We start from the raw sequence: 20,314 nt of genomic DNA, 5'->3' as shown, positions 1-20,314 counted from the left end.
GATTACCCGTACACATTTTATCCATACATCACACAATTCGGTATACACTATCTACATCGTCATGTGATCAACACGGATTTGCACCATTTCCCATCTTCCATCCTGATTGGCTAATATTGGCTTCCAAAGCTCACATGAATGGTCCGTTTCGAACAAAATGCCACAAATCACAAAAACAGTGTGCAATTTCCGTGAAATTATACACGCACATTTCCACTAGGCCGAGGACGACATGCCACTCATTATTTTCCAAATCAGCCTCATGGTGGCGCTATAACAGGCCAATTCCTGTTTTTAGCTATAACTGCATCAATCTGTATACTTATGTATGCGCACTCCCTAGAGGCCATGGAAAAACATTTTCCCTGCATCCCTCCACATCTGCCAGTTATAGCGCCACCATGAGGCCGATTTCTGCTAAACACATTGCTTATGTTAGTCGCACAGATTTCATCCAAATCTCACGCAAATCGGTACACACGATCTCTGTAGTCATGTGATCAAGATGAGTCTGTTGGATTTCTCAGATTCTACACTGATTGGCTAACATTGCCTTCCAAAGTTTTCAGGAGTGGCCTGTTTCGTTCAAAATGCTGCACATGTCCTGCTCATCCAGAATTCTATCCTCAGAGATGCTATGAGTGATCTGGCTCTGCATTTCCTCAACAAAATGAAGAAAATTGTTGCAAAAAACAAACAAACAAAAAAACATGTTTATATTACTCCTAAACATTTTGCCAAACATCACACACAGTCCTATCCTCCTGGTGGAGACCTGTGCCCAGAAGGGCACTTTTTCTAGTTATTGTCATGATTCACTGCTGTGCCCATTGATTGTAAGTTTGTAACAATCAATACAAACCTTTTATGAGTTCAACACTTCCTTATTATTATTGATTTCAGAATTAAACGCGTCCTGCCAAAGCTCAGACCTACGTATCTCACCAGGCAATTATCAGCAGACAACACAATAGTTATCAAACTCCAAACAAACATACGACAAACCTGGAAGTGGGTAATTTTGAAGCTCTAGGCCTACAGAAAATCTCTCAGTTTGGTGACAGTTGAATGGACAACGTTTCATTAAAATGTCCAATCTAATTCTTGATAATCTGGGTATTTTATACCTACATATCGCACATATCTGCACCCCAGGCTGACACATTTTTCCTCTCCCAGTATTCCCAGCACAACATGACTTGACGGCAGGACCCACCGTGATGTTGTCTGCTTCCAGAGCAGTGTAGTTTCTACTGTTTGGCATAGTCAGCACCAACACGTTCCTCATGTCTTCGATGGACGTCTTGTTGGTGTAGTATTCATCACTGGAGGTAAAAAGTGTATTAGACAGTGGGCTCTATTTTCATCCATGCTCAGCTAAACCCCTTATCCCTAAACTACTTTGCCTTTTTACATCGACACGTTGTGAGCTTGTAGATTGGCTATTTTAACAATTCAAAAATGTTTTTCAAAATAGTAAAAAAAAAAAAGGCAAAGTAGTTTAGGTATAAGGGGTGCATGGACGGAAATAGAGTCCAGTGTGTGCGTGCGTGTGTGTACGTGCGTATGTTTGTGTGTGTGCCACTCAGAGAAGGAAGGGGGATGCAATGGAGAAGGACTGATGGAGGTGCAGGAGAATAAGAGAGTGATATGATGAGTGTGTTTACTTGTAAAGGTCAATGAGGATGAAGACAATTTCATTTTCTGCAACCTTAGCATCTTTCTTCAGTTCAACTATGTCCTCTGGTCCTCCACACAAAATGAATACTGCAAACACAACAACACTGCACTTTACCCATGATGGAGTCACACGCATACATGCTTCCATTTCCATCCTAACAACAACAACAACAACAACAACATTACAACAACTAGAAAGGGTGGTGTGCTCCTTGGAGCACAGGTCTCTCTCCACTAGGTCAGGTAGGTTATTGTGGGCCAGCAATGTTTGAAATTCACCAATCAGGATAGAATGTGACAAATGGGACAGATCCATCTTAACCACATGAGTATAGAGATATATTAATGACTACCGATTTGTTTGGACAAAATCTGCAGGCGTAATATTAAAAAAAAGTGTTTTGCAGAAATCGGCCTCCTGGTGGAACTATAACAGGACATTGTGAAAAGCGTAGCAACTTACCATTACTTGTCCTGTTTTTAGAGGAGCGCAGATGGTCCTTCAGGTCATCTGGTTTGACTATAGCTGTCTTTTGGAATTTCTTTGCGAACTCGCCGGTGGCAGTATCTAGCGCATTTATGTACCTGAGTGAAATTAGTTGAACAATTATGCAATTATGTATGTGGTGATGTATATTCTAACTTCTAAGTATACCTGTATCAAACAAACTATTCTGTATTCTCAGTGACACGTACAGAAGGGGTGGTTTTGGTTAAAGAAGAGTTCTGGATTAACAGTTTTCTTAAATTAATCTGATGTTATTATATTATGCATCAACAAGTGGTACATGTGGAAAAATTACAAAACAACATCCCCGAGCGCATCACAGCTTCAACAGCACACGGATGGGGTTTATCGCTAAATCACTTATTTTGTATCACTCAATTATTATTTTTTGTATACATAGTTCATAATGTCGGACTCGGAATACAGAGTGAATGGGTTCCCATTAATGGCGAACGGCCGATAAACCCCACCTCTATGCTTGGAGCTACAGCACTATGGAGGTTTATTTTTCTCGCCTCTACCACTGGTTAATGACAGGGATGTCGTGTTTTAAATTGGATGAAAATTGATGTTTGACATGGCAAGATGCTCTACTGGTCAGATTAACTAACTATCGTAACTATAAGGAAATGGGCTCGATTCCCGTAACAGTCAACTAGTCTATCAATAGCCTTGTGTTAGCTCACCCAGTGTCCAGTAGGGCCTAAGTTTGATCCAAGACCAGCTGCCAGCTGGGTTGTAGAGAAACAGGGCCAACACAGTCACCAATACCATTACACAGTAACCTCACCTCACATTGTTGAGGTTTTTACTTTGATGTTTACTTTGATGTCTGGTGTCAGCCACCAGCCTTTGTGACTCACCACTGGCAGTCTTCTGTCATTGGCTCTTTCTTGTAGATGGTGGCTGATTCCCACTCAGGCTTGATGGGCTTGTCGTTGTGATCTTGGTATGCCAAGAACTCCGTGAAGAAGAAAGAGATCTTGCGCGCCGGCGGCAGGACGCGGATCAGGTTGGTCTTGTTGTCACATGACAGGCCGAAGCTGCCCGCCGAGATGATGGGCATGCTCAAATATAGGCCGATCTCCTCGCTGGGAGATATACAGGGAGAACCGAGAGAGACAGGATGAGAGGAGAGAGATGGGATGAGAGGAGAGTGTACAAAAGACAGAGGAGGAAAGAGAAAAAGAAAGAGAAGGCAGAATGTGAGGGTGTGATGCATAGATGGGGGAAGAAGAGAGAAGGAAGGAGTTGGGGGAGAGACAAAAGTTCTCACTGCCATAATGCAAGCAAATACTATCACATATACTGAGACACACACACGCACGCACGCACGCAGCCACGCACGCACAGCCATGCACACACACACCTCTACAAGCATGCAAAGTAGGGAAACATAAGACAAGTCTTACTCCACCAGTGAGTAGGTAGCATAGTTACAGGTGGGTCCCAACAGAGCACATCCCATCTCCCCTGATTGCTGCAAAGCAAGACACCAAAACAATACTCAGTGTATGTGTAATTGGGACCAGGTGAAAAATGTTACAAAAATTGTGGGATTAAAAAAAATAAAAAGATTGGCATGTGTGTGTGCGTGCGTGTGTGTGTGTGTGTGTGTGTGTGTGTGTGTGTGTGTGTGTGTGTGTGTGTGTGTGTGTGTGTGTGTGTGCATGCACCATACTCACATTCAGGTTTTTCATGGCATCGATCCCCTCACATGTACTACTATAGCACCCTTTGTGTTTGTAGAGGTTGGTTTCAAATCCCCTGTAACTAGCAGTGAGATTATGCATACCTTCATAAACATGGGAGGGAGGAAATAAATACATAAATAAAACACAAACACAAATGTGTATAATGGAACATAGCATTGAATTGCAACTTTTTAAACTAAATTGTGTTGTTTATATGGAACATATCCTACTGTGAAGCTCTTCACAAAAGGTTTACCTAACTTTGCTACTACAGGGAAAACATTTTGTCTATGCTGCTGCATTGTCTGAAGGAAGCCACACTAATATAAGTTTTACTCTTATGTACCTGTTGTACACAAGATGTAACAATAAAGTACAACCTTGAACCTTGAACATATAAGCCTGTTCTCTCTCTCTCTGTGTGTGTGTGTGTGTGTGTGTGTGTGTGTGTGTGTGTGTGTGTGTGTGTGTGTGTGTTTATATTATATATCCAATCTTACCGTTACCATTTAAAGCATCAGTTTGAAGGGCCCTATCCACGGCACCCTTCACAAACTCTATGCTCCAGGGAGCCTCGGTGTCGCTCAGCAGCATCACATTGATCATGACACCTCGGAGACATTCTGCCACTCGGACAGCTTGACACCGACCAGCCACCAGCCCCACAGCGCACAGAAAACACCAAGCCCTGTTGGGGTCCATGTCCAGCTCTTCTTTTGTATAAAGCTTTCTATAGCCTACAGAACAACCACTTTTCCGCATATAGCTGCAGCGTCCAGTTAGGTTTTGTTGTTGTTGTTGTTACTGTTGTTGTTGTTGTCAAGTCCCATCGATGAGTGCGCCTTCATACAGTGAAACAAGGTTAGAACGTGCACTTTCAAAGACTACTGTATTAGCTACATTTTGTTTGTGGCTCCATCTTTACTCAAAAGTTTCTAAATGTATTCCACAGATACTGTAGTTCCAGTTTTGTTTTGGTTTTTTTGTTTGGTTTTCCAATAACCCAGGTGTTTTCGGTCGATTCGGTCTGTGTCCTCTTAACCCTGTGAGTCACCTGCCCTACTTCCCCCATGCCATTAGACTACCTGTCCAATCCACGTCAGGTTGTTGTTAATGTACAACCGACATTGACACAGACGCTCGAGGCGTTGGGCCCTGCCCATGCACTAAAATCCTCAGTGTAAATCTAACTACGGTATCTAAATTGAACCGTCCCTTATGGGTACATTTGGATCCATTTGATTTCTACACTCTCAGTCAGTAGAATTTTAATGACCTGTCACACACACACACACACACACACACACACACACACACACACACACACACACACACACACACACACACACACACACACACACACACACACACACACACACACACACACACACACACACACACGTGTTTGCTTAAGAGAATGGAAAGCATATTATTGCTGCTATCATTAAAGCTCTGTGTAGACTATAGAGGTTATCCAGCACATTGAAAGAGAGCGGAAGGGTTGAAGAGATGGCTGAATGCAGATAAGCCTAACAGGGAAATGTTTGCTGAAGATGACATAGTTAAGTGGACACAGAACAGAATAGATATGATTTACGGTAGGGTTTATGGTGGGATAAATGTGGAGAGGTTTACTTTGAATTTCTATTGAAGTAACTCAATCTCCTCCCTGTCCTGTGCTATAGCAGGTGTGTGTGTGTGTGTGTGTGTGTGTGTGTGTGTGTGTGTGTGTGTGTGTGTGTGTGTGTGTGTGTGTGTGTGTGTGTGTGTGTGTGACTGTGTGTGTGTGTGTGTGTGTGTGTGTGTGTGTGTGTGTGTGTGTGTGTGCGCGTGCGTGCAAGTGCATATGCATGTGTACAAAATACAAATGTATAAAGAACATCCTTGTGCACCTCCTCAAGATTACATGTTGATCTTCTATAGGATCACAGGAACATTGTCTGGCCTAGCCCTCCTTATACTGCTGTTTACCGCTGTTTGCTTGTAGTGTTAAAGCTCATTCAGTTGCTGCATTTGCTATTAAGGATATGATTATTCAGCTAAAATCATTAATGATGAAAATGTTCACATAAAAATATCAAAAGTCATTTTGAAGGACAGGGGAGAAGAGACAGTAACAAAGACTTATGGAAAGAACAAAGGTTGAACAGGGCGGTGCTCATTAAAGACATCAGAGATAAACTGCATGCACCTGCTATAAAACCGCAGATTGGTGTAACATCCGCCAATAAAACCCTTTGTGATGTTTGTCTGTGCCCCATTCGACTTCATAGAATGATATTGAGGATGACAAATCAAACGAAAGCCGCAAACCAATTAATTTCCTTTCTCTGATATTAAGTTTTGACCCGATGAAGCCTTTGCTCGAAACATTGTTAATAAAGTATACTAGAACTATGAGTGTGAATATTCTATTCCTCTGATATTACCTTCACATAATGACCTGGTGTCCATCAGCATACACCACTGAATCTCCAGATTCGAAACAGAACAGAAATCTTACTGGCCCAGAATGTTTACAGATGCATTGACTTTTACTTGGTGGCTCTAAGGTTTAACACAAACACACATGTCAGAGATTATATTGGCATAGAACATTCATTCTAGCCAATCAGACATATTGAATAAAACTGAATAAAACAATACATCATTCTCCAAGTTGACTGAAACATTGCATGAATTATTGAAGGCTACAAGGGACAATGACAAGCAAAAGCGATCCTTGGATGAATGGAGCAGTGAACAGACTGTTCCAGGAGGATTTACTATCTTACACGTGTAGGAACTCACGCACGCACGCACGCACGCACGCACGCACACACGCACGCACGTGTACACACACACACACACACACACACACACACACACACACACACACACACACACACACACACACACACACACACACACACACACACACACACACACAGAGACACAGCATAAATTATCAGACTGATTTAAAATTTCCCACACCCTGTGAAACACTGATATAATACAACTCATTCATCACAATGACATGCAAAGGGAATAAAGCTCAAAGGCAACAGGTGCGTGTGCGCGCGCACGTGTGTGTGTACTGTGTGTGTACTGTGTGTGTGTGTGCGTGCGTGCGTGTGTGTGTGTGTGTGCGCGCGCACGTGCATGCGTGTGCTGTAAACTTGCTTTGACTGAATTTGATTACGTATAGATTAGATTAGATGTCCTTTATTATCCACAAGGGGAAATCATTTTGCTCTGGTCAATGCAGCCAAGACTCAGCATTGCCAATCGGGCCCAAGCGTTGGTCTGGCGAGTGGGAGCCTCGGGTTCAATCCCTGCGTCTGCGTAATGCTATAGGCTACATTCAAAACAAGACAAGACAATACAATGAATGAATACATAAATACACCACAATTTAAACACCCAGCAAAATACTTAAATGTTCTAAAAGGTATACATGCCTATTTACCTAATTATACATTTTAAAGGGTTTTTAAAATAATGCAATGACCTTTCCACAATTGTGGAACGCCCTGAATAGTAGACTATTAGATTGTCAGATATGAGGTCTGTATTGCACTCTGCCATCTTAGATCTAAACATATTTGTGCTTGTGAAGCTCAGAGTTCCATATGGCATTATAATAACATTTCACTGTCTCACCAGCTGTTCTGCTTCATATAAACTGTCAATACAAAAAACATCTTGTTTGCTTAAGGACATGAATCCTAGCATCCGTATTCAGAGGGTTTGTGAGCTTGTATGTAGACTCTACAACAGAAGGTACCTTTCTTTTTTAATCTACCAACAGTTCCCCTTTCCATTGGTTCTCATCTACACTGGATGCAGACTTCTGTTGGATTGCTTCAGAATCATGTAGTATAGACAAGAGTTAATTTGCATTCAACTGGTGTTCCACATTAGCAATAACAGCAGATTTGTCTGGTTTTACTTTCTTTTAGGAAATCAGAACAAGTGCTGAAACTCACAGTTACACAAGATGTATGAATGTAACCCCAGTGAGACTGGCATAGGGCTTTCACATTAACTTCTCGTTGACCCAGTTCCTATGAAGTAATTTATTAATGCTTCAGCAACCAATGGAACTTTAACAGCAGTTTGCAGATGCCCTCCTCTATGGAGTTCATTGCTTTTACAGGCAGGTCACTCACAGCATAATGGTACAGCAGAGGCACCATCTCAAGCTGTAGAATAATAGGAGGAAACATGGCTGGTAATAGATCTATTAGATCCTAATTATAACTAAAATAATTGTGAAACGTGTATAACGTTATGCACTCTTTTTTTGAGGAGCCCCTCCTATATACAGGTTTAATGTTTGTTTTTAGTTCAATGTTTGTTTTAAAAACGCCATTGACAATAAAGGGAAAATGTACCTTTACCTAACACAAACATTAAATGTCATTAACAATAAAGATAATTTAATGTTTGTTTTGTCACCGTTTGTTTTACATCACCATTACATCACCTAATCATAGCAACATGAGTTAGACTTTAATATATTAGCGCCCCTCACTTCACACGGGTGGGATTTTTGAGGGGCGCTAGCCCCTCCTATCTTCTATTATACATTTGAGAAGTTGTACCCAACCCAGGAAAAGGGACCCAAAGTCAACAGCTACGTCATGACAGCACCGCCATACACCGCCATCCTACACACTAAACTCACACGACAGTGACGTGACAGACTTACCCTCCGCGTCGATCCACGGCTATCTCCTCATGTCGCGCCGCACGCCTACACTCAATACCACCCGCGGAACAATTGTCATTGCACTGCCACTAAAGCCCCTCCCTTCCACACTCACAAACAATATCAATAATAAAAAAACAATCGGCACAAGCACCCACACCCCCGCACGCACACACTCGGAACACTGTAACCAGGTCTATAAAAACAAGCCCAGAAAAAATGCCATTCAACACACTACTTACACACACTACAACTCGCTTAAAACTCGCGGACCTGGCAACACTGCATCCTGTTTTCCCATTGGCTACTGTTGCTAATTTGTTGCCACGTCTAAGAAAACAAGCCCGTAAACCGTGACTTCCTACAGCCTACTTACACACACTCGCTTACAATACGTGGACCTGGCAACACTACAAACATATGGTGATTTAAAAAAGCTAAACAGAGCAGAATAAAAAGGAATAGAATAGGGGAGAAAAAACACAGCACGTATACAGTAGTATGTTTTTATTTAAATTTGATTTTAATGACAAAATACAGTGTCACAGTGATTTGACCAAAAACAAATACCGGTAAATAAAAGTGCTTGCGATCACAATCAAATCTCAAAATGAATGCATCTGCGGCAAAGAAATCAAGCTACAGTACATTCATGTATGATGTAATCCAGTGGTGGACAGTAAGGAAGTACATTTAATTGAGTACTGTACTTAGTTAAATTCTTTGAGTATTTGTACTTCCTACTTGAGTATTCATATGTTGGGATACCGTACTTTCACTCGACTACATTTCCAAAAACAAATATCATGCTTTGACTCACTGCGACGGCACGCGTTGTGAGCTTGTAGATCTGCTAATTTTACTATTTTTTATCATTTCTGGAAAATCTGCATTGATATTAAAAACGTACAGTATTTACGTTTTTAAATCACTGTGATGATTTAACAGCAAGTACTCCACTACTTTAACTCAAGTCTCAAGTACAACTTTCACTTGTAGTTGAGTAATATTTGACCAGGAGTATATACACTTTGAAGTACTGGAGTTGAGTACTTTGTCCACCACTGATTGAATCACAATCATGGTGATGACTTAAAGGTGTGATTAGAGATGCATAGAAACCTGACATGGACACATTTCAAGAAGGCTCCAGTTACATTCTGTCTGTGTTACTGCATGAGGGAAAAGAATGGTCACATTCTAAGATAATTAAACACAACAAATGGTACAGAATGTGTGGATTTCCAAAAGTAACGTTTTTTCTTTCTTTTTTTTTTCTTGTTTTTGTCGTTTACATCAATTCATTATATTAAAAAAAGGGAAACAAGGATTCCAAGATGTTGTCCATCTACATGTGATATAGCATAGCTGAAATGGGCTTCAACAAGGCAGCATCATTAGAGTGAATAGTGTACATACATAAACAAGCCTAGATTAGCACAAATAAAACACACCGCTTGTACCAATTTTGACTTTTAGCTTAAATTAGCTAAAAATGAAAATAAATAAGTCAATAAATAAATAATAATAATTATAAACTCATAATTTAGGACACATGTTGTTGATTTTTGTTCATATGTTGTTTTTTTTCACAGTTTGCCATGTCGCATGAAACCTACTGGACTCCTTCTAATCAAGTGAAACACATCATCACCCATGTTTTCCCCTCTACGCCAAATTAGCTGATCTACAAGCTCCCAACACGTTGCGATAGGTTTATGTCATGGGCTTGTAGGTCGGCTATCGCCACAGGATGTCCATCCCAGAATAGGGAAGCTATGGGTTCATGTTGTTAAACCAAACCTGGCCTTTACCTTAACCCACTTTAGACTGAGGCCGACTTTAAAAAACCCTTCTAAATCCTGACCTAAGTTTTCTGAAAAACTACAAATATTTATATAGCAGCATCAAAACCTTTACATTGTTTAATACTGTATACATACTGTACAGAACCCCAAACGGGGTTCCCGTCCAGAATGGGTTAAATCGGACCACCTTTTCAGCATCTGATTTTGCAGTGTCTACGCACTCTGGATTTAATTTTCCATTGTGACACAGTTTTACTGGACTGACCTTTGAAACACCCAAAGGTACAGTAGTACTAGCAAATCACCCCTGTGAAAACTTGCCAACGCTGACTTCAACAACTGTCTTCCCTTAAAAATACTTTATATCATGTTAAGCATAATAGCTGCATCTCTGCCGAAATACATCTTCACACAATTACTCCATCATCTGTCAGTTTCCTATGCCCCTTCCCTCTATTCTTTCCTTCCATTCCTTTCCCCTCATCTATCTCTATAATCCAGCCCCCTCTCTACCACTGTAACGGATGGCCCGTCATAGGGGTTGGCTACAACACAATGTTTCTTATTTCGGAACTAAACCCCGAAAAACCATTCCACCTCTGAAATGTCTATCTGTAGCCATACAAAACCAGTCAGTCTTCCCAAATGCTCATGCAAACGTCACATGTGACGTGTGGCATACACACTCACATACAGTACGCTACACATACTACACGCATACATACATACACACCAGCAAACCTGTCCCAAAACATTCTTATAGACCACCTTTCACCATCACCCAATAAACCACAACCTATTCCTTCCACCACAGTGAAAGATACAACTCGTTAAACCTAGACCCTCTTCACATAACCTCCTTTTCTTTTCCCAGAAGCCAGAGACAATTCCCCAAAGCCAGCTCATCCCATCACAACATGACCTCTGACCATTCTCAATGGTTTTACCCCGAAAGCCTGTTCCCTCGACTCCCCAGCACGTACAGCGGAAACCACCAGAACGAAGGCAATAACCACCCAAACTCCCTCCGCCCAGCCCTGGTCTAGGAGCTGAAGATCTGGCCTGACCAGGTCTCGTGTTTGGTGCCTGGGTTCAAGTGGGTAATCACCACATCCACTGCCTGGAACTTCTGGTTCTTGGGTGGGACGTGAGTCACCTTGTATGTGACTTCGTCTCCTTCCATTGGCACGTATTCTCCATCGATGCTGTTGGGGAAACACAGGGTAGAGATCGGACCAGAAGGGTGGGGGGATGAGGGTTTGGATGATGACATGAATGCGTTTTGACGAAGCTCTTAAGCATATGTTATAGCATTTCTGTTAGATTTTTTTTATTTGAGCATACAATTCTTTATTATAGAATTTTAAAGAATCTTTAATTCCACCCCAGCTTTAGTCATCACATTGACGGCAGGAGACATGGGTCTGGGGAGGATGCAGACAACCACGTCTCCTCTGCCAGCTTCCCACCCATGAAAGCTACTAAAAGTGTTCATTGCAGTGCCTGGCCAAGCTGGAGACGTTGCCAGGAAGCAAAATCTGAAACAGACCAGAGACATATCCTGCCTGTGGTGTTTCTGACATTATTACTGACCATTGTCTGAATGTTTGCAATAGAAATGTGAAAAAGAGGAAAACGCAAAAGGCACGAATGAGCGGTGCCTTGTATCATGATGATGATGTACTGTATGGTTAGCACCGCTCAAAAAGAACAAAATGTAGCTCCACAACCTGGTTCTCAGCTGACCTTTCTACTTTATTTTATTCCAGAGACAAATGGACTCTGCTCTGGTTAGGTGCACCAAGGACCCTTGTCATTGGCTTGTCTTTAGACAGTTGAGGAATATGTGCACTGCTGCTGTGAGGAAATCGTTTTTCTGCACCTTGTTTTAATGTTGATGCTAAAGGTTGTGTGGAAGGACATAATTCATCTTTCCTTAATACTTTTTGTGATTTCTCAATAGGACCGTTTTTGTTTTTTTTAATATCCCAAAGATTGAATGGGGTTGAATGGGGTTGGAGATAGTAAGTAAATCACTTCTTTAGCATAATATCTATACTGTCTCCAATATGGTGGTAGCTTATGTCTAATGTATTATTGATGCACAAGAATCAATGGGTGATTCTCAAACCTATCTATCTCAATTTTCCTTCAATTATTTTCCCTCTCTATATATTCTGATACAGGGATGTTATTTATGGGTTATTTATGGGTTCAACTCTCAAAACCTCAGATGCAGTAGGCTATAACTCTGCATTAAACATTAATTACACCAAAAACAGCATACCAAAAACACTGGTGTGCCTGCTCTATCGGTGAGGAGGGATCAGCATTTGTTTTTATTTATTCATAAGCTATTTTACAAAAGGCATCTCTCAGTGCATGCTTGCTTGGAATGTTGGTAGCCACTGTACACGTTTACAGACATGGTTCACCCTGAAGGTACCAAATCTCCGCAGAGTTGAAGTAGGAAGATCTGCTTTCTGTTACTGTGCCCCACATACCTTGAATAATGCTTAAAATATGCTTTATGCTGTAAGCTGACCTCATTATAGGGCCGTTCACACTGAGCGCTATAACTGCCGTATAACTAAATAATAATAATAATATCTGGGATCTATATAGCGCTTTTCATAAGTACTCAAAGACACTTTACATATGTAGGGACCAGAACATAGAAAAGGACAACTTTATTAGGAAAACAAACGAATAAAGATAAGAATTAAAAGCACTAAAAGGTTTTTTCTTTTTGGGAGGCCGGCGTCGACCTGAGGGAACGGGATGGGACATGTGGCTCGAGGAGGGCAGAGAGGTAGAGGGTAGCCAACTGTCATTGCTTTTCTCTCTCTCTCATTGTTTTCTACACTTCTACACTTTTATTATTTAAATTAGCATTGTTAATTACCGTAATTACCTTGGCACAATAACAATGTGGGTTTAAACATGTGTTTCAGAATCAAAATTCTTTTTACTTTTGTTTGCATGTGTGTGTGTGTGTGTGTGTGTGTGTGTGTGTGTGTGTGTGTGTGTGTGTGTGTGTGTGTGTTTTTACCCTGTGCTTTTCCTTGCTCTCTCTTCTATTCTTCATCCCTTTTCTTAAAACTACAAAATTATGGAGCTCAAGACCCAAAAGCAAATGCCCGAGACCCAAACTTGTAATAGCAGATCTACAAGCTCATAACACGTCACTTCATGCCACATTGTGGGCTTGTAGAAACAGTGCTTTACACCTCCTGCAAATCTATGATGTGAAAATGAAGTGATTGTGATTGTGCTGAGTTCTGCCACTCACTCAGAGATGTGGACGAAGATGTCCTCTCCACCATTGGAAGGGTGTATGAAGCCATGACCCTGTGACCTGGAAAAGTTCTTACACACTCCTTTAAACACTGGGCCAGATCGGGCCCGCACCGTACTGTCCACACGCACGCACGCACGCACGCACGCACGCACGCACGCACGTCACGCGCGCACGCACGCACGCACGCACGCACGTCACGCACGCACGCATGCACGCACGCACGTCACGCACGCACGCAGGTCACGCACGTCACGCACGCACGCACGCACGCACGCACGCACACACACACACACACACACACACACACACACACACACACACACACACACACACACACACACACACACACACACACACACACACACACACACACACACACACAGGGAGAAGTTTAATTTAATTTGTCCGTTTTTGGTAACATTGCACTAATGTTACAAAATTATTAAATTATTTAATACTAAATAATATATTTTGTATGTTACGCTCATGAAGCTCTTTGCACCGGATTTTAGTTGAATAAACTAAAAATACGCTTTAATACCTCCTGTCAACCAGTAGTGGTCCAACCTGGTGACATACTCTACCATACAGATACAATGTTTTCTGGAGTTTTATTTTATTATTGTTATTATGGCGTTTTAAGATTAGAGGGGTAAGGTAGAGGGGTGAGAGAGATATGAGATGTGTTTGTGTTTTCTACCAATACTTGGCAATCTTATTTGTGCCAAGAGAGCTTCTTAAATTGAATTATGTGAGAGGAAGCGAGAGAGGAATGGAAAGATAAGGGATTCAAATCAACACTAGTTTAACACTAGCGTAAACATTGACCCAAATGGCCATTACTGGGTCCATTTGGTGGAGAGAGAGAGAGGGGGCATCAGGAAGATCGAAGCGCAGATGAAAAGAAACACATCTTGCAGAAAGAAGAATAGAAATCTAAAACTATTGCATATCCTGGCAACACACAGACACACATTCATTGTTGCTACTCACGCTGAGTACGTCCGTGTGCGTTTGGTAGGCAGTGGGCTGGGCAGGTCGCCTGGCTGGGGTGGTTTTCTGTCCCTCTCCCACACGCGGCTGCCTTCCCTCAGGAAGGGGAAAGAGAGCTGGAGGGGGATCTGGGGTGAGGGCAGTGGGGCGGCGGCCGGCGAAGGGGGGTCCGGGTCAGCCATCTCCTGCTGTTGGAAGGGTTGGGAGAGAGAAGGATGGAGATTTCTTTCAGTAAAGATAAAAGGGAGAGAGACACAGATGGAAACTTTTGAAACGTCTCTCATATGAGAACGGCCTAAGAAAGAAAGAAAGAAAGAAAGAAAGAAAGAAAGAAAGAAAGAAAGAAAGAAAGAAAGAAAGGAAGGAGGAACAGAGGGAGACAGAGGGGTCGAGGGGTGACAGGGAGAGAGAGAAGTAAGTAAAGTGAGGGAAGATAACTTTATTTTAAGGTTAATCAAACAAGCAGAGAGGAAAGACAAATGGGTGAGGGTACACTTTGTGAATTGGAAGAGAAAGTGATGACATCACACAGGTGGACAGGAGAAATCATTTCCTGATGATAAAGAGAGAGAACGGCTGTGAATAGATGAGAGGGAATCAGAGAGTAGAGAATGGGAAAAGGTTGTGGAGGGGCCCGGGGGTCAGGGAGATAGAGAGAGGCAGAAGGAAAGCGTGGCGTGGGTGGGAGGTTGGAGGGGTGAGAGAGATATGAGATGCGTTTGTGTTTTCTACCAATACAATCTTATTTGTGCCAAGAGAGCTTCTTAAATTGAATTATGTGAGAGGAAGCGAGAGAGGAATGGAAAGATAAGGGATTCAAATCAACGTGCAGACGGAATGAGAATGGTACATGGCGATTAGGTCCTTTTGGGTCACAGAAAATAATAACTACACACACATATGCACACACAGGCACTGTGAGTGAAAAACAACAACAAGACAATGTTATTAACACAGCATCAGGGTGTGATACTGTATACTGTATATCATATGGCTTTGTAAATGTCCCAAGACAATCCCAATAATGATCCAGCTTCTCTTGGACTGCAGTGTGGTTCATCACACTTCATCAACATCCATCGTTGTATTGGTCTTGCCCGACTGTAAGCCAAATTGGTTCTTTTAAAAGTATTCGTTCTCAATTAGGCACGAAATGGTAGCCAGAGTTTGCAGTCAGTAAATTATGCAAAAATAACACAGCATTTTATCTGGGGTCAGAGTTACTGGATAACAAAATTACATTCCAGTTCTGTTCATTATAATTTTCTTTCTTTAAAAAGGAACAATCAAAACAATAAGAGCAGAAACCTCAACATGGGTGTGAAAAGGCTGGCCGATGACACGAGGCTCCACAAAGTAGACAGGGTACATTTTGTGGTATTTTATTTACCTCCAATTAACAAACGGTGAAAGCCAGCGACAATACAAAAATAAATAATAATGGCCAAAAGAATGTTCCAAAAATAGAACACAGAAATGAACACTTAAGGAATTTAAGAATACTGCAAACAGGCTATGCCGTCCATGGCATTCTCTGGCTTCTGTGGATTAACACCATCTAATAATTGTCTCCAACAGGCCGAAGGCATGGTGAGAGAGTATGTTTTGCACTCCGTATGTCCGTTATAGCGCCACCATAAGGCAGACTTTTGCAAAACACATTTCTTTATATTACTCGTACACATTGTATCCATACATCATGCAACTCGGTATACACCATCTCTATAGTCATGTGATCAACACGGACCATTCCGCGTCTCCATATTCCATCCCCATTGGCTAAGATTGCCTTCCAAAATTCTGCAGATTTGTCCGTTTTGAACAAAATGCCTCAAATGATGAACACAGTGTGCGCTTTCTGTGAAATTATGCACACACATTACCACTAGGCAGAGGAAGAAATGCCACATAAAAAAATCGGACTCATGGTGGCGCTATAACAGGCCAATTTATGTTCTTACCTATAATTGCACCGATCTGTGTACAACTTTGCATGCTCACTCCCTAGAGGCCAAGACAAAACTTTGAGGCCAATTTCTGCAGAATTTTAACACTTACTGTAAATCGCTCGGGATTAAGAGCATCTGCTAAATGCCTAAATTGTAAATTGTCAATTGCTTTTATCCTGGTGGAGACCTGTGTCCCAAGGGGCACTTTTTCGAGTTTTATTTTGTACCTGTACCTGTACCTGTAAATGTATGTAACTCTCTCATTGTGAACATTATGATGCCTGTGTTAGCATGACTAACAATAAAATGAAAACAACAATGTAAGACCAGGCCTGACAGCGTGTCACAGGTTCGAATCGCGATCCCGATGACCTTTGCTGCGTGTCACTCCCCATCTCTCAAACCATTTCCTTTGAGTACCGTCCTATGAATAAAGGCATAAAAGCCCCCCCCCCCCCCTAAAAAAAAGAAAAACTAATCTTAAACGATAGACAAGACAAGACTAGAATAATAACAAAAGTGATATGAAAAGGAAGCTAAATCAAAATGTATGGATCCCTGGTGGCAACGACCTTATCAGTTTAACCACGCTCAGGCGGAGGCTCTTCATTTAGTGCACGTCTGCAGAGCGTGACAATTTAAAGATTGATGAGTTTAATGTGTGGCAGGACTCATCTCTATCCATCTCTCTCTCTCTCTCTCTCTCTGTCTCTCTTTCCGTGACCGTGTATGTGTGTGGGAAGGAGTGTCATGAGCTAAATATAGTAGGGTGCATAGAGGGAGGACGCTTGTCCTTCTCTGCCATCAGGGTCAGGGTGGAGACTGCCTGACTGCATGGGAGGCGCCCTACAAACAACTTAAACTTTTTTGTCACATTATCAAATATCACAGGTTTACATGACTTGTGTGAAAAAGGTGGGCGAAATTCTTTGTCGTACAATCTCCCATGATTTGCAGTTTCAAGAAAGGGGGAAAGAATAGAGAAAGATACAGGAAAACGGTTCAGATAACTTGAACCTGGTTGGGGTTGGCATACGTCACAATATAGCTTATCTCAATGTTGGACACAGTTAAGGCTCATTTCAACTTCATAATGCGATCATGCTAGAATGGGCTTTATAATTGCTTCATAACTGTTAAGAAAACAAATAATCCACATTGAGTGAGGGTGTGCGATATCAGATGTGCTCCCTGACAGAGTGGGAGTCAATACTTCAATAACAAAAAACAAAACAAAAAAAAGACCCGAGCATTAAGTAACACGCTGTTCAAATGTCGTCTTCATCATAAAGCATGCCAGGGTAAATGTTATCCTCTCTCGTTCCCTATCGCTGAGAGGTTGCAAAGTGGTCACTGTCTGTTGAAGAGGAACACGGACAGGTTTTTATCCTCCTGACATCACAATGGGGAGTGAGGGTGTTGATGGAATGATGGTGACTGCACAGATTCACTAACACTGTTGTATCTTTCTCTCTCTCTCTCACACACACACACACACACACACACACACCTCTAGGCCTACACTTTAATTCATGTAATAAGGTAACTATAAAGCTACATGTGGGCAGCCTCTTTCTGAAAGTTGGCAAATTAGCCTACTCATGCTGTGATGATAGTAGACTAGAGAGTTAAAGAAAGAGACAGAGAAACTGAGACAAAAGGCCAGCTGGAGCAAGCCTTGCAAGTTGTACCTCCCCAAAAACCAGGCCACGGTGGCTGTAGAAATCAGCATGGGAGACACGTATAGTTCCTCTGCGTGCACACACACACACACACACACACACACACACACACACACACACACACACACACACACACACAGTCTCACACACACACACACACACACACACACACACACACACACACACACACACGCGCGCCTTCAAACTTTAAATAAACAACTTTTGGAGAAAAAAAAGTGGCTGTTTAAGGACGAGTAGCCTGGGGGAGTAATGAAGTACTAAATTATTCACCCATAAAAGCATGCAGCCGCCTCATAGGCGTCTTGATTCCAGAACATTCGCGCATAAATAGAGACAAGGAGAAGAATGGATGCTCTAGTCCAACTGGTCGTCAAAACAAAATGCGTCCTCGACCTGGGCTGGCAATGTCTGGCATAAAATGTTTTTGATATACAATATAATAACATATAAACTATAATAACAATAATAATCATCATTATTATTATAATTATATCCAAGATGCTGATATAAAACAAAGCGGACAGGGCAGGCCGATAAAAAACAAATCCCGGAATCTAAAGCTTAAAATGTCCATAAACGCTAATATCGATCAATCGATCTCTTACCGTAAAACGCCCAGCCTTTGTCACGCTATCCGAGCGGTAGCTTGACTTTTGATGTTACTTAATGTTATTGTTAGGCCTATAACGCAATCCGATAAAAAGCAGCATGGACATGTGGTGTAGTAACTCTCTTGGTATGGATGTGGCGCAAGCGGATCTGTCTAGTGTCTACACTGGGCTGGATGAAAGCATCAACTGAAAAGGAGAGAGAGAGAGAGAGAGAGAGAGAGAGAGCGAGAGAGAGATGGAGGGGGTGGGGTGGGGTGCATGCTTTACCGACACAATAAAAGCACCCGCCAGGCAGCAGCAGGTGCAACACTGAGTCAAATATGCTCTGCAGGACATCATCACATCTGAGTTCTGTAATATTTAAGCATATAATTATATTTTTTATTTTCAAATGTCATTAAGGTAGAGAGGAGCAGGAAATTAACTGTATCATATCATTACTATCATATCCAAAACTGGGCCTGGATATATCTATTTAACTGTCTCCATCCCAGTTGTGAATTAACACACAGATAACAGATTAATTGTGTGTGTGTGTGTATATATATGTATATATATATATATATATTTATTTTATTAAAAATAAATCAGGGTTGAGTTCTCATAATAAAGATGGTGTTTTTTTTCTTTAGTAATCATTGCCTATAGAGTATTGTTTCAGTAACAGGGGTCTCCCGGCCTCTTAAAATCTTTAGTAAACAGAAAATAAATTTTCAGGTTTGGGATACAAATTGTATCCAGTCAGTAGAGATAACTCATACAGGATACAGGATAATTAAGTGAAAGTGATGAAACAAAAAATAAAATTAGCATCCTGTTCTGGAAATGTATTTTCTGTTTACTAAAATCGCTGGAGAGGGGCGCAGTAGAGTGACATGAGAAGGTTCCTGGTTCGATCCCTGGCTTCCCCTGGGTGTTGAAGTATCCTTGAGCAAAACCCTGAAGAAGCACTAATTGCCTAAATGGTGCCTTCCATGGTTTGTCTGTGAATGGGAGAATTTGAAATACATTGTAAAGTGCTTTGTAGAAAGGCACTATACCAGTGATGGGGAGACCACTTAACCTGACTCCGCCAGATGGGGCAGCAGAGAGTACACTGGGTTCCCCCGAACCCAGTGTACTCTCTGCTGCCCCATCTGGCGGAGTCCGGTTAGAGACCACTGACTGTTACTCAAACTTATTACTACTGGAATATAGAACTTTTTTTTAACAAAATACATTTGTATAGATTTATTCTTGGGATCGTCCCTACATGAATGATCATCTTTTCCATGTTTGACACCTAAGCTAAGCATTTGCAAAGTCTTGGCCTGGGACTGGAGACTATTATGAAAGCCCCAAATATAGTTAGCTGAATTATAATAAATCAAGCAA

The 20,314-nt window shown here is 41.7% G+C and overlaps 2 protein-coding genes across 2 annotated transcripts in view; both read right to left on the bottom strand.

The window, feature by feature from the left end:
• The window catches only part of gucy2cb (guanylate cyclase 2Cb), a gene marked incomplete at its 5' end in the record, with an annotated part of 38,562 nt that extends 33,978 nt beyond the window's left edge, over nt 1-4,584 (bottom strand). The window contains 6 exons of the mRNA XM_079492297.1: nt 1,217-1,325; nt 1,668-1,767; nt 2,144-2,265; nt 3,052-3,279; nt 3,601-3,661; nt 4,383-4,584. Coding sequence (XP_079348423.1) covers nt 1,217-1,325; nt 1,668-1,767; nt 2,144-2,265; nt 3,052-3,279; nt 3,601-3,661; nt 4,383-4,584 — 822 coding nt within the window. The remainder of the gene's footprint in view (nt 1-1,216; nt 1,326-1,667; nt 1,768-2,143; nt 2,266-3,051; nt 3,280-3,600; nt 3,662-4,382) is intronic.
• A 6,841-nt stretch (nt 4,585-11,425) lies between these two features.
• Nucleotides 11,426-14,859, bottom strand: csdc2a (cold shock domain containing C2, RNA binding a; the record flags this gene model as incomplete). Its single annotated transcript, XM_079492742.1, has 3 exons — nt 11,426-11,588; nt 13,676-13,798; nt 14,678-14,859. 3 exons carry the CDS (start codon nt 14,857-14,859, stop codon nt 11,426-11,428), a joined length of 468 nt encoding a protein of 155 aa, XP_079348868.1.
• Between the last annotated feature and the right edge of the window lie 5,455 nt (nt 14,860-20,314).

Source organism: Electrona antarctica, assembly GCF_951216825.1.
Source record: "Electrona antarctica genome assembly, chromosome: 22".
NCBI classification, from domain to species: Eukaryota; Metazoa; Chordata; class Actinopteri; order Myctophiformes; family Myctophidae; genus Electrona; species Electrona antarctica.
This window is presented reverse-complemented; position numbering and strand designations above follow the sequence as displayed.